The 13,105-nt window shown below is 38.9% G+C and overlaps 3 protein-coding genes across 3 annotated transcripts; 1 reads left to right on the top strand and 2 right to left on the bottom strand.

The window, feature by feature from the left end:
- Positions 1 to 245: 245 nt before the first annotated feature.
- LOC118343250 (C3a anaphylatoxin chemotactic receptor) lies at positions 246 to 4,107 on the top strand. Its single transcript, XM_035682019.1, has 3 exons — positions 246 to 331; positions 1,291 to 1,452; positions 1,938 to 4,107. The coding sequence occupies exons 2-3, from the start codon at positions 1,324 to 1,326 to the stop codon at positions 2,892 to 2,894; spliced, it is 1,086 nt and encodes a 361-aa protein (XP_035537912.1). The 5' UTR covers positions 246 to 331; positions 1,291 to 1,323; the 3' UTR covers positions 2,895 to 4,107.
- Positions 4,108 to 4,147: 40 nt separating this feature from the next.
- Positions 4,148 to 8,505, bottom strand: LOC118343259 (centromere protein Q). Its single transcript, XM_035682031.1, has 8 exons — positions 8,199 to 8,505; positions 8,052 to 8,118; positions 7,831 to 7,939; positions 7,450 to 7,518; positions 6,872 to 7,001; positions 6,423 to 6,542; positions 5,481 to 5,552; positions 4,148 to 5,077 (listed from the first exon to the last, which is right to left on the bottom strand). Exons 1-8 carry the CDS (start codon positions 8,280 to 8,282, stop codon positions 4,859 to 4,861), a joined length of 870 nt encoding a protein of 289 aa, XP_035537924.1. The 5' UTR covers positions 8,283 to 8,505; the 3' UTR covers positions 4,148 to 4,858.
- Positions 8,506 to 9,386: 881 nt separating this feature from the next.
- Positions 9,387 to 12,625, bottom strand: mrpl16 (mitochondrial ribosomal protein L16). Its single transcript, XM_035652501.1, has 5 exons — positions 12,400 to 12,625; positions 11,693 to 11,764; positions 11,302 to 11,450; positions 10,187 to 10,480; positions 9,387 to 9,754 (listed from the first exon to the last, which is right to left on the bottom strand). The coding sequence occupies exons 1-5, from the start codon at positions 12,464 to 12,466 to the stop codon at positions 9,563 to 9,565; spliced, it is 774 nt and encodes a 257-aa protein (XP_035508394.1). The 5' UTR covers positions 12,467 to 12,625; the 3' UTR covers positions 9,387 to 9,562.
- Between the last annotated feature and the right edge of the window lie 480 nt (positions 12,626 to 13,105).

The raw sequence follows: 13,105 nt of genomic DNA, 5'->3' as shown, positions 1-13,105 counted from the left end.
AAGCAGCACACTAATTAGGTTACTTGCTTGTTCTATTGTATTGTTCTATTCTATTCTATTGTATTGTAATTGTATAAAATCTAAAGCTAGCCTTTTTATTGCTAGAAATGAATGTTGTAATCGAAACTATTTGTTTCTGATGTTCATAGATATGTTCATAGGAAGGAGTGTGTGTTGCAATCACACACAGGAAAGAGGGAGAGAGAGAGAGAGAGAGATAGAGAGAGAGAGAGAAAGAGAGAGAGAGGGGCTGTTCTTAACAGCAAGTTGACACTCCTTTCTTCTTTATCTCCTGCTCCATTTCTCCCACACACACAGCAAATAAAAAAAGGTAAGAGGCAAACCCTTTTAATTAACATCCAAATGATGTGAAGCAGCTTTTCAAAGTGAATCTGAGGCACATATTGTGATCCTCCTTCTTGGTTACTGCAGATTGTAGAAATCAGAATCTTAGGAGCTTTTAATCAGAGAACCACAACTGCTATCATTAACTTTGAAAAAGGTTAGCGCTGCTAATGTTTGAGGTGTGTTCATGAACACAGGAGTGTTTGCATGCATGCTGCGTTCATTCCTGCTGCACACAAACAGGCATGTGCATGCAGGACCTTGAGGCAATGGTTAATACTGGGTAAAAATAAGAGATTACTATTTCTGTTATCATAACTGCTAATACAGCACCTGACACAAGGCCTGTGTGTTTGTTTGTATTCATTTTTAAAAAGTTGAATTTTAATATGATCGCAAAGTCACATTGTGGGAACCCAACTTTCATTTGGGGACAAAAGGCTGGTCCTGGCATGGTTAACCATTAGAAGACCTAAGGTTAAGGTTAGTGTCAGGGTTTGGGGGTTAAGGTTATGGTGAGTCTCCTCCAAATGAATGCAAGTCAATGCAATGTCCTCTTACTTGATAAAAACAAGTGTGTTTGGTGGAGTTTGGTGGAGGATATGTCAGATTGCAGTGCTGCAGTTACTTTATATACTGTAATTTATCTGTTATCTTATAATTTCTGACAGACTTCTCAGCAGTGAAACAAAACTGAGGAAGGAAGTTTGTGGTGTCATTTTGTGTGATGTGGACATCAGTGTGTCTGCGTTTTAGGCAACTGAATAATGTGAAATCCATATTCATATGTGCAAGCATGCTTGTCGTGCATTTTTCCAAACATCATTCCATTGTCAATTACTAAATTGATTTTGCTTTTATTTTGTTATTATTTTATTTTGATTAAAGAGTAAAAACCAACCACAAAGTCTATGTGACATCAAGTCATTGTCTTCTATGTTTCAGGTACTCTCCAGTGTGATCCCCTCAGCAGCTGATATGAACGGAACACAGGTTCCTGTCCTTGCAATGAGCCAGCTTCGAACTAGCTCCAACAGCTCCAGCAGCTCTTGGCAGAAAGATGCAATCAAGGGAGTCCAAATCACAGCTACTCTGCTTATCTTCCTGGTGAGAAATCCTCTATGGTTCCAAATAATTTACACAACCCTTGCATAGACAGGTCTGGAAACACATCATATCAATAGTTGTGATTATGTGTTCATTAAAGGGTTTGTCATGTGTTCAATCTGCACTAGGTGTTGTTTTATGGTTGTTTTAAAAAGCCGCAACTCATTTTTATATTTTGGTTTTTGTACAGAGATATAAAGTGTTAATTAGTGAGCTTTAGAGGTGCTGGTAGGAGGATGTTTTTACCTTTGGACAGAGCCAGGCTGGCTTTTCCCCCCTATTTTTCCCTTGATGCTAACCTAATCTAATTGGCTGCAGGCAGTAGATTCACATTTATTTAACAAACATAAGTGTGGTATTGATATTCTAATTTATCTGTCTGCAAAAAAAAAAAAGCACATAAGCGTATTTCCTCAAATTTCAAGCTGCCTTAAAAGTCTTTCACCCTGAATGTAACTGACAGCCGGTCCTCTTGGTTCCTTAAGGTGGGCGTATCTCTGAACGGGTTGGTGGTTTGGGCACTTGGAATGCGGAGGAACCGTCACCTGGTGCGCAGAGGCAGCAGTGAGGAAACTCGTGCAGCCAGCAGTTTCCGTATTTATGTCCTGAACCTGGCCGTGGCTGACCTGGTGCTGCTCATGCGTACCCCCCTTATGTTAGGCTATATTGCCCACAACTACAGCTGGCCATTTGGCCATGTCTTCTGCCGTCTGGTCATATTCCTGCGAGGCCTGGGGTTATACGCCTCCGCTTTCCTCCTCTGCGCTGTGGCTCTGGAGCGATGCCTGTGTCTGCTGAGGCCTGTGTGGGCTCGACTGCGACGCCCCTCCTGGGCCGTTCCTCTGGCCTGTGGCATCATATGGTTGTTAGCCACCAGCTTGTCTGCCCCCTACTTCCACAGTGCCGTCCTGAAAGACATAAACGGGACATACCAGTGCCTGGACAGTGGGGATTTTGACATGGCACTGTTTCTCATAGAAACAATAGCAGGTTTCATCTTGCCCCTGCTGGTGTTCTTGGGAAGTAACCTGGCTGTTGTGCTCCAAATTCAGCAAGCAATGCCCCCCACACCCACGTCCCCCTCCGCCCCTTCAACTGCCCGCAGGATGAACAGGATGTACCACGTGCTCTTTGTCACCATGCTCCTCTTCCTCACCTGCTGGGTGCCCTATTTTGTTTGTCGGTTCCTGCTGGCCTTGGCCATCAGACATTCGGATAAGGCCATGAAATATCGAGCACATATTGGGAAATACATATCTCTGTTTCTGGTGTACATCAAGAGTGCTCTTAACCCTGTGCTGTATGTGTTTGCTGCCCGAGGCTTAAGCCGTGCTGTCAGAGCTTCGCTTGTCTCCACTATTGAACGACTTTTCAATGACGACTCCTCAGAGTCCATACGAAGGAAGTCGCTTAAGAACTCACTTAAGAACTCACAAATGTAATCGGGAGGTCAATAATGTTTTAATCTTTTATATTTGCAAATGTGAAATGTGTTACTGTACAGTTACTGTAAAGAAAACAAATGCTTAAGGTGATCTTTTTAAATGGGTCTGAAAGATCAGAATATTACAGTTTCTATATGTAGAGATGTAATCTTGTTGACTCATTTGACCTTCATTCATTTGAAGGTGATGTTAGTTGAAACATAGTTTGACTATTTCTGTAATTTTCACATATAACAGTTTCTGACTGGAAATTCCCACCAATGAGGGATGAAAGTTTGATTTATAGGCTTGGATCAATGGTGCCAGAAACCATGATTTCAGCACGTCAGAGAAAGACAGCTCAACTCCCGTGATTTGTCAGGCAGACCAGAAGTGTAAAAACTGGGCCAAACATTGAAGGAAGAATTTAATCAAACAGCAAATCATGCTGGGTTTCTCTACTGTCAGCTCAGAATAAGAGAATATATGGACCTAAGTGTGATCAGTAAAACTAGATGACTGAAGAGTTTAAAATGCTTCTGCTTCTGTTGAGGCACGCTCAAGGCAGGGTCATAATTTGGCATAAAAATCAATTCATGAATCATCTTGTCCGTATGTCAGTGGGCAGGAAACACCTTCATGGTAAACATGCCAAAGTGATCACAATATGATTTCATTTGCCGTTTCCTGGCCCCAGGGTAACCTTTGAATGAGAATGCACCAATAAGACTATGTACAAAGAATGTGACACTGAATTTACCTTATCAGTATGAACAATGACTCATTTTCATCACTCTGTTGAAATCCAGATTAAAACAGGTCGTAGTCCACATATCTGGGAATGTTTGTGCATAAGAAAGAATGAATGTATGCATGTGTATAGGCCATTAGAGAACTGAAGCACAATATGCTGAGCAGGAAGTAAATGTGTTGCAGGCTTATTATCACTTTGTGACTGTTCCACAAGATAGCATTAGTATTGTTTGTTTAAAAGATGTTTAATAGCAATTAATCTGTAATGAATTGTAGCACTGTACATTTATTTTCTTTCTTCATTGAAACATGAATAAATAAAAGTCACTTTCTTTAAATGGTATCTATTTAATTACATCAAGGTCCAACGTGGCACAATTTCAATTATGAACAACCAGTTATTCTTCATTTGCAAGTATAGTATTTCTTTTAATGAAGTTTATGTATTCTGGTCTTGAGGCTCAAATGACAACAGAGAAGTTGGCCATCTTTCTCCACAAAAAAACAACAACAATGCATTGCAGTGTAACAGTTGTTTTAATTACAACTTTCACATAAACTTGAAAGCTGTAAAATACTGAAACTTAAAAAGGTTCAATGGTTAACACACAAACTACAACCCCCCCTCCTTGTTTCCTGTCTGCCTCTAGACTGTACACTTTCCAATAAAGGCAAAATGCCAAAAAATAATCTAATAAAATGCAGAAATGCAAGTGCATAGTGTAGAGTGTGGATGCCAGTTTATTGCATTTTAAGGGAGAAATTAAATGAATGAAATAGTTTTGTCTTATTTTTTCTACCTATATGTAGGGGAGAATCTAGAGGGTGGCCAGTGGGTGGCATGGAGACCTTAAGGGGTAGCAGAAATATTTGCTCATTTAATTGTAAAGGATCTTATATAATCAATATTTTCTTGGAAAGGTCCACAAATGACAATATTTTTAAATATTTCAAAAGCATTACATTACTGTGGCACATAAACAAAGCATTGAATAGAAATATCTAATAGTGGCATTAGAAAGAAATAATAATTTAACTTCCAAATCTTCAGAAAATTTTCCAAATACGTGTGTATATTCACCTGAAAATAAAAATTGTTGTGTTCTTGCTACATTAGAATGAGCTGTTTTTAATTAACAGACACCGCAGGTCGCCTTCTGCGAATGCAGCCATGTTGAACAGCCATGTCTCTACAGTAGCCCAGAACGGTTGTTTTTATAAGGCCTTTTTCAGACCTGTGTCAGCAGAGATTTGGTCAAGTTCCAGTCTGAACAAGGTGCACCACTGATGGAGGTGAAGCCAGGCTTGAAGAGCTGATCAGCATGTGTGTGTGCCTGTAGAAGCAGCACCTGGGCATTCTGGACGGCCTCTGACTGCTGCAGGATTTCTCCCAGTTTCTGGGCCGCAGTCTCAGAGTCACTGTCTGGTATAATTTTTCTCATCCGAGCCTGCAGAAAACAAAAAAAAACACTGTTGCGTCTCTGTGCTTCTAGTAAATGTGCAATATTATGACAGTGTTTTGTGAAATGTTCTCTGAAACAAAAGCAAATCGTACTTCTGTAACTGATGTGGTCAACCCAGACACTACAGAACCACAGATGTCATGTTTTTTCTGTACCTTTCGTTAGAAATATGTCGTATTTTTCCGCAATATTACAAAGTAATTGCGCCACAGAATATGTTTTTCTTTCCTGTTACATTGTAGAGGAAGTGCCAACTCAGACATTTTGACCACATCTTATTCACAAAAAGGTGATATATGAATGCCTTTAATAGTGAAAACAGCTCTTGTGCAATAATGACAAGTCAAGCAGATACAAGTTATATTGTGAAAGGGTGTTTTGTGCTCACCTCTAATGTTTCATCTTTTTGCAGTGGGAGTGTAGGAAGGTTGAGAACTGTTTGTTCATGTATCTGTAAGATCTACCCAACAAAGACAGGAAGAAAGAAACTGCAAGTGTGAATTTCTATCATCTTTATCTCATCATCTAATAAATAAACGAAATTAAAAAAAATGCAAATCACTGCTTTGATATCAAGCATATTATGACTGACATTTCCTGTACTTACTGCTGTAAACACTTTTCGCACGAATAATCCCTTTCTGCCAGATCGTACGTAACAGCCACATTTCAGCCACATTTCATCATGCTCTTTAACTAACTGATCAACAAGAAGCGTGCAGACTTACTTATGTCAAACAGGCTGATATTTGTGTGGAGAAATGTAGTCAACCACTTCTGTTTCTAGGTCACCTCAATTCTGATGTCTAAAGTACTGAAATGGGTTACTTAATGTAGGGTAATTTCAAAGACACTTTTGTCAGAGTTAATAAATATTGGAAACCTGTAAAAACATTTTGAAAATAAAGCATCTGCATCGGAGTGGTTTTTGGCTACGTAGTGAAAATAATGCACCAGGAGAGATTTTGCCTTCGGATGAAAGATTATTTAGACAGATTCAAAAACATAAAACTTTAAATAAAACACATTATGTATGAGTGTAGAGAGATTTAAAGATGATCTGTTGGATAATTATGCTAAAACATTTGTGTTTTCTGCAAATGAAAATATTAAATAGAATAGTTAGTTAGATAGCCGTTCACAAGCATGTCTGAAAACAGACAAACAAAATCTTACCTAGTTTTAACTAATCAACAAAAAGTTATAGAATCAAGTAATAATGCAGGAATGTTCCAAAAAATAAATATCTATCTATCTATCTATCTATCTATCTATCTATCTTGTAATGTTTATGATTTTTATTTCTGTGGCATGTGTGAGTGTTTTGCACCTCTTTTGCTTTCTCCTCCTCTTCCTCCACCTGGTCTCTCAGCATAATGCAATTATGCTGTAAAGAGACAGTTTGTTCCTCTGTCTTCTCCAGAGCGCTGACCACAGCCCTCAAGTCTTCCTGAGAATCCAGATTACACAACAATACATCATGCAACACAACTACAGCATTTACTTATGTATATTACAGATAATTAAATACACAGATTTACACAGATACCTTTGGCAAATTACTTGTTGGATTACCATGTGGTTTATTACATGGTTATTTTTATTATTGATTAATCTGTAGTTATTTTTTACATAATTAATACTTTAGTAAAATTGCTTACTTGTCCATCTAACAGGGATAAAGGTATACAGTTTAGAAGAAAAGTAGAAAATCTCAAGCAATTGCTGCCATGTAAAAATATCCCAACTTTAACATTTTGAAAATATCACATTTATCACCTCCAGGTTGTTCAGAGTCGTCTTTCCGACCGCTGACTTCTTGGTTTCCTGCTGGTGGCTGTGAGATGAATGTTTCAAATCTTTTTGTTTCTGCACTGGAACTTTGAGCTGTGCACATTGAGCAAGGAAGCTGAAAAGGTTTGGTAAATATATCAGCAAAAAAATAAAAAATAAAAAAAATAAAGTGCAACTTCGCTAAATCCTTGACAATGTTGTACTTTGAATTAATGACGTCTGAATCATCACATTGGGGATTAGGGTTGCATGATGATTCATCAATGGCCTTTTCTCAAGTCACCTTTTGACAAAGTTCTTTTGTAAGTGAAACACTTACACTAATGTTGATCTTCACATCAGTGCTGATACTCACAGCCCTTGGAAATGCTGAGTCAGATATATCATTGCCAAAGTTTTCTCAATTTCTGTAACACGCTGTAGGTCACACGCCTATAGTACATCTATCATCATCATCATGCCTAATTCACATGCAATTCCACCATTACAGACAGTTAACGTCCAGTTCCAGTGAGCTGATTCGTGCCATTTATTTCCATCTGAACGTCTGACTTATTGCTTACGTGGCTTTCATTATGTTCAGATGTTCCTGGCTCTCTTTCTTCTCTGTCCGCTTCAAAGCAAGAGTTGCTCTGTGAAAAAAGAAACATGAAAAGTGTCTGTGACTTTATTTTATTATTCACCGACAGTAATCGACGTGCCTGGAAAAGTGATGGCTGGCTTAAATGGGTAAAATTATATCCCAACCCATATAACTATTTAAATTTTAAATTAAAATGGGCAAACATTACAACACCTCTCAACAATATGCAGTGTAGTTCAACACCACTGCAAACAGCAACCTCAGTGGTTAAATGAATACTCTGCCAGCTTCAATCAACACTGATATCTTTGTAAAAGGCAGAACCTATAGCTGAGCCACTGAGTGTAACAGTGAAACTCACAGTATTGACAGGTCCATCATGTTCTCCAGAGCAGTGATGGAGGACACCGGCATCGGCTTCCAGTTTGTCTGACCTTTGACTTTGTCAGGGACTGAAGATGAGCCTCCAGCTTCTCAAAACACAAACAGGAGGCATCAGAAAGTGAGCTCAGTGCAGCTGGTGAGTTAGCTGTGTGGTGCACAACTTACAGTGTTTTTGCATCATTGTCCCTGCATACTAACCTTTCCTCTTCCGTGCTGGTTTTGGGTGAGTGCTCTTGTCGTGGTTACTGCCACTGGGCTCCGGATCCTGGGAAAACATGATTAAATGTGAAGACAGAACAACGCAGACAACATCAGCTGCAGTGTTACTTTAGCACGTAACGTTACCTGGTGCTCAGTTGCTGGTTTTTTCTTGTTTTTCACGTTAGGTGCTTTAGTTGCGGCCCGGTCGGAACCACGTACGGGCTTCATATCTGCTATCTAATGTAAATAATTAACAGCTTTAAAGCAAAATGTAGCCAATATTAACGTAACGCAGTGTGATATTGTCCGGCTAAGTTAACTGTAGTAGAAGCAACAATAAACAGGAGGTTTCTTTGAGTTAAAATTGAGACTTAAAACATTTTAGATAACGTTAAGACACAAGTTGTTGTTAGCAGCCAAGCTACTTTTCGCGGTGTTGTTTTCAAAACTGTTCAACGCTCAATGCGCATGCTCTGAACCTATAAGTGATTTTATACCCGGAGTTATGTTTGGCAGGCTGCTTTCGCGCTCACGCTTTATCACCAGGACCAAACACCAGAAAGGGGGAGCCTGCACGTTTATAACTCAAATTAAATGTGTTAATTCATCAACGTATCGACCAACACAACTGCCTGCCTTGTAACGCAGAACAAATCGCAGACTTCATAACAGCGGGACGAAAACTTTACCTGTGAGGTTGAACGCAGGGCAGCAATGTCTCAGCGACCCCAGTAGACTGAAGCCATTTTAGGGAATGTCATTTTTACATACATCTTATACAGGAATGTTTTATCAGTCTGTCGGGAAACATGAAGCATTATAATGGGGTTTCTCTATTCATATTGCATTGCCTCGTAAAATGTATCATTATAAAGAAAATACATACGTTTTGTTGCACTTTACTTCTCAGACCGCAGGTTCGTGTGGAGGTGCAGTCAAAAGTCATAGGGAAATGTAATTGTTGAATTTTAGAGGCATTAGGGTACAATTAAAAATGTCCACATTAATAAAGAAAATGCTGATATTTACAACATAATTTTAAAGCTTTTGTGTCTTTGTTGGAACAAATGAGAGAACAGGTATTGGTGCATCCTAATCCGAGCAACAGTCGCTGTATAAACATCATCACTAATCCTAATATATTCACAGACGTGCCATCTTTGTTATACTTGTATTATTTACACACACACATATACACACATTTACACACACGTATACACACGTGTGAAAAAAAAAGTGAAACCAAAGGTTTCTGTTCCTGTAAATATCAAATCTGTAAAGATTTGTTTTCACTTTTTTACAACTAATAAGACAAAGAACTTCAGATGCATGTCAAACTGAAATATTGTTTATTAGTTTTTTAAGCAGAAAATGGAAAATATCTCAATATCTTCTCTCAAAATGTCAATATATTTGCATAAAAAAACACAAAAGATTCCCAAATATGACTGAAAGTTGCTTCTTCAGTGGCGTGGTCTGGATGGTGTCACAGTATGACGCTACTGATTTCACACCCTCCCTGTGAGGTGAAATTTGCCTGCGAAGCGTCCATGGTTGTGAAGGTCATGGGGGCTGAGCACCTTCCTGATACCCAGCATGTTGCCATGCGCTATTTGCTTGAAGGTCCAGGGATTCTGGTTGTTCTGCTCCATATCAGCCTGCTCCTTCTGCAGGGCTGCGAGGCCTTCTCTGCTCAGTACCTGAAATAAACAAATAAAAAGGAATAACGTAACACATAGATATGAGTAAGTGCAGTAACTTCAAATCAATAACATTGTAACATTTGAATTCCAACAAGAATACATGTTAAAATGTTTAACTATATTTTCATTTTTGTTAATTGCAACTAAGGTTTTGTGTAGAGGGAAATGAGTTTTAAAGATACTTTGTGCAGTGAAATTGTTATAATTGACAGTTAACAGTTATTAGGTAGTAAACAAAGAGTAGCATATATTTATTACAGTCATACCGTTGGAACATGTTTTTGTACTTTCAAACTATTCATTGCACTAAGTTGCAGACATTCTGCCAAGAGTATAGCGAGATAGAGAGATGTCATCTTTCTTAATATAAAGTACACTGGAATTCCACAGGGCTCTATCCCTGGCCCACGTTTACATCTGTTTTCTCACCTTGGCAGGGAAGGGTAGCTTCTTTGCCACTTCAATCAAGATATGCTCAACCTCCCCCAGCTCCACCTTTCCTCCCAGCTCCACGATTAGACGGCCGTAGCGGACAGGTGTCACATAGTGGTCAATGGCTCCTTTGCCCCCACCCATACGTTGACCCAGACCTTTACGTGTGACAGGCTTATATGGGCCACGAATGCGCCAGTGGGCAAATGTAGTCTGGGGGTCCATCTTGCGGTTGATGGTCAGACGAATCATTTCTATGTGACCCCAATGAAGGTATCCCCCTCCCATGGCCTGAGCATTACACAGAGAGACAGAGAAAGAAAGGAATTCACTTTTAAATGACAATAATTTGTTTTCTTTGCTTGGCATAAGTATATATGGTGTGAGGGAGAAAGGTGGAAAAGATAACATTTTTGTGTGAAAGTTGGCATTACGAGTCTACCAGTATACAGATGACTGACACTGCTATTGATGACTATACTTTTAGCGCCCAGACCGTAACTCCTATCAACAAAATGGGCATTATGTTCAGCAAAACAAGAGCCTGCTGAGCACATTCATTAAAATTTGTGTGTACAGTCAAAAATGTGACCACACGTGAAGAAGTGGCTGCTTCTGCTTCACTCCTGAAATTTCTTCTCACACTTAATATGGAAGTTAATGCAGCAGTTGGTTGGCGCTCCTGCTGCTTGGAAGCTCAATTAATATAAGAAAGTCTTATCTGTCGTGAACGTTTTAAAGTTTGAATGGAGTTTCTATGTGAATGTATGAATTTGTGGGAAGAGCCTGAAGACGAGTAGATTTGAAGGTTGAATAATAGCAAAAATGTCTGAAAGATATGGAATATTTGACAGTTTGAATGGAGTTTGTGGCTGAAACTATACATGAGTAGTTAAGAGTTGAAAATTCATGAAAAGTCTCCATATGAAATGAATAGAGAAAAAATCGTCTGAAAAACTGGAATAATTCGGAAAGTATGAAAGGTATAAAAGAGAAAAAATCATCTAAAAAACTGGAATAATTCGGAAAGTATGAAAGGTATAAAAGAGAAAACATATCACTGCAAAAATTGAGGCAGAAAATGTTTGTCAGCATTGAATTAATACACTCACCACAATAGCGTACTGCCCATTACTGAAAGTACTTCCTTCTTTGGCTGGGCCTCGGATATCACGCAGTTTCTTCATCTCTTTCCTTGCCTTTTTTAAGTCAGGCACCTTGCTCACAAACTTCAGTTTGGGTTTATCTGGCAATATCACATCTTCAGGAGGTAAAAAGAAGAGTGAGGAATCATGAACAACACTAACATACAACATCAGGCAAACATGTGTACTTGAACAAAGAGTATCGCCTTCTGAACTTGCTGTAGTGTTTCCCCTCCTTGTCTTCCCCTGTGCTACAAATGCTATAAACATTTTGCATATAAAAATGTTGTGTTAAATCAAATAATATATAAACAACATTTTAGAAATTGGTAACAAATAACAAGTGAGTGTAAATTACCACTGTAGTCTGGAGGGATATTCACGGTCTTCAGCCCAGCAGCTAGGACTTTCAGGTGGCTGTGCAAAGGACCTGTGGAACAAATAAGACACTTCTTGGCAAGATGTTTGGCAAAATTCAGCCTAATACAGAACCGTCATATGTTACTGCTGATGAAGACACATTTGCCTGTACAGTGGTAATGCAAACAAAAACTCTTGACTTGATTTAGTCTTAATTGAGTGAACTTTTCATGTTAATGGGACAGCAAATTTAAGCCATATGTATTACTTGTTGTTCGAGATTGTTGTTTTTATGTCTCTAGATAGAAACATGGTTAATTGGTGATCAGCTTTGCCAGCATTAAAGGTGCATAGCTCCTTGCTACCTCAGTCTCTCTGTGCACTTGTTGTCACCTGTACTGTAATTCTACAGTTTTATGACTTTACCATTATTGGCGCCGGTGATTATTTTATTTTATACGCGTTGCTTGCACTGTGTATTATTTGCTTCTATGTTGCATGTTGGCGTGAAATATCCGATGAAATAAGATGTTGACTATTGTCTGACACTCACAGCAACGCCTATTAACGTGTACAGCCCCTGTTAACCGATGAATTCATGAATAAACACAACATTACACACCCCACCAGCAGTAACACGTGTTGTGTTTCCTATCACTAAGGTTTAATGTCACTAGAACGTTCACGCTGTCTAACTTCTGTTACCTTGGTGACCGTGGGCTCTGCAGATGCCCGTCAGTCCGCCGACAGCAGCCTTGACGAGGGAGATCATGATATCCACCTAGAAACGGAGCCTATAAACACCGGACTGCGACTGTGTGGGGTCCACGCAGGAGCATTTTAGGTGGTTAACTCATGAAAACTGTTGTGGACACCACGCTCTACAAGGTCGCTGCCATTGCTGTGTCGCTTTTCTTGAGTTCCGCCAGAAGAAGTGGCACTTCCTGTGCGTGTATTTTTCAAAATAAAAGCCTTGGCTCTACAAAGCTTCAACATGGCACAGGAATCTCTTTATATATTAATGTTTAGTATATAAGGTGTGCAGGACTATGATTTAAATTCACTATGTCCGATGTGTGTATCAGACAGACGGGGGTTTATATTATTAATTTATTTATAATTTGTATATTATAAACGGACAGGTTGGTTTGATTAGAGTGCAGAGTATAACAATAACCATAAAGGACTTCTTTTATCATTCTTTACAAGATGAAATATTTTTATTTTCGGTCCATATTCAATACAGTTAGCACTCACCTTTTTTAAGGCAGAAAATGCACTTGTTAGCCATGTTAGACTACCTTGCTGCTACTATTTGTGTGCTGCTACTATTTGTGTTATCTGTTGTTGTGGATTCTTACTGTTTTTTCTCTTGTACATAGTGTTTATATTATTTTCTTTTTTTTCTCTA

This window comes from Morone saxatilis, unplaced genomic scaffold (genome assembly GCF_004916995.1).
Source record: "Morone saxatilis isolate NCDOM2014 unplaced genomic scaffold, NCSU_SB_2.0 Contig11, whole genome shotgun sequence".
In the NCBI taxonomy this organism is placed as follows: Eukaryota; Metazoa; Chordata; class Actinopteri; family Moronidae; genus Morone; species Morone saxatilis.
The sequence above is the reverse complement of the archived record's forward strand: the minus strand, read 5'-3'. Positions and strand labels throughout refer to the sequence as shown.

Coding starts and splice junctions, on each gene's coding strand:
- LOC118343250 (XM_035682019.1), top strand. CDS start 1,324: ATGAACGGAACACAGGTTCCTGTCCTTGCAATGAGCCAGCTTCGAACT. Junction 1,453..1,937: donor CTACTCTGCTTATCTTCCTG/GTGAGAAATCCT, acceptor TGGTTCCTTAAG/GTGGGCGTATCTCTGAACGG.
- LOC118343259 (XM_035682031.1), bottom strand. CDS start 8,282: ATGAAGCCCGTACGTGGTTCCGACCGGGCCGCAACTAAAGCACCTAAC. Junction 5,553..6,422: donor AGGAGGAGAAAGCAAAAGAG/GTGCAAAACACT, acceptor TTTGTTGGGTAG/ATCTTACAGATACATGAACA. Junction 5,078..5,480: donor AAAAAGATGAAACATTAGAG/GTGAGCACAAAA, acceptor TGTTTTCTGCAG/GCTCGGATGAGAAAAATTAT.
- mrpl16 (XM_035652501.1), bottom strand. CDS start 12,466: ATGATCTCCCTCGTCAAGGCTGCTGTCGGCGGACTGACGGGCATCTGC. Junction 11,765..12,399: donor CAGAGCCCACGGTCACCAAG/GTAACAGAAGTT, acceptor TTTGTTCCACAG/GTCCTTTGCACAGCCACCTG. Junction 9,755..10,186: donor AGCTACCCTTCCCTGCCAAG/GTGAGAAAACAG, acceptor TGTTTATTTCAG/GTACTGAGCAGAGAAGGCCT.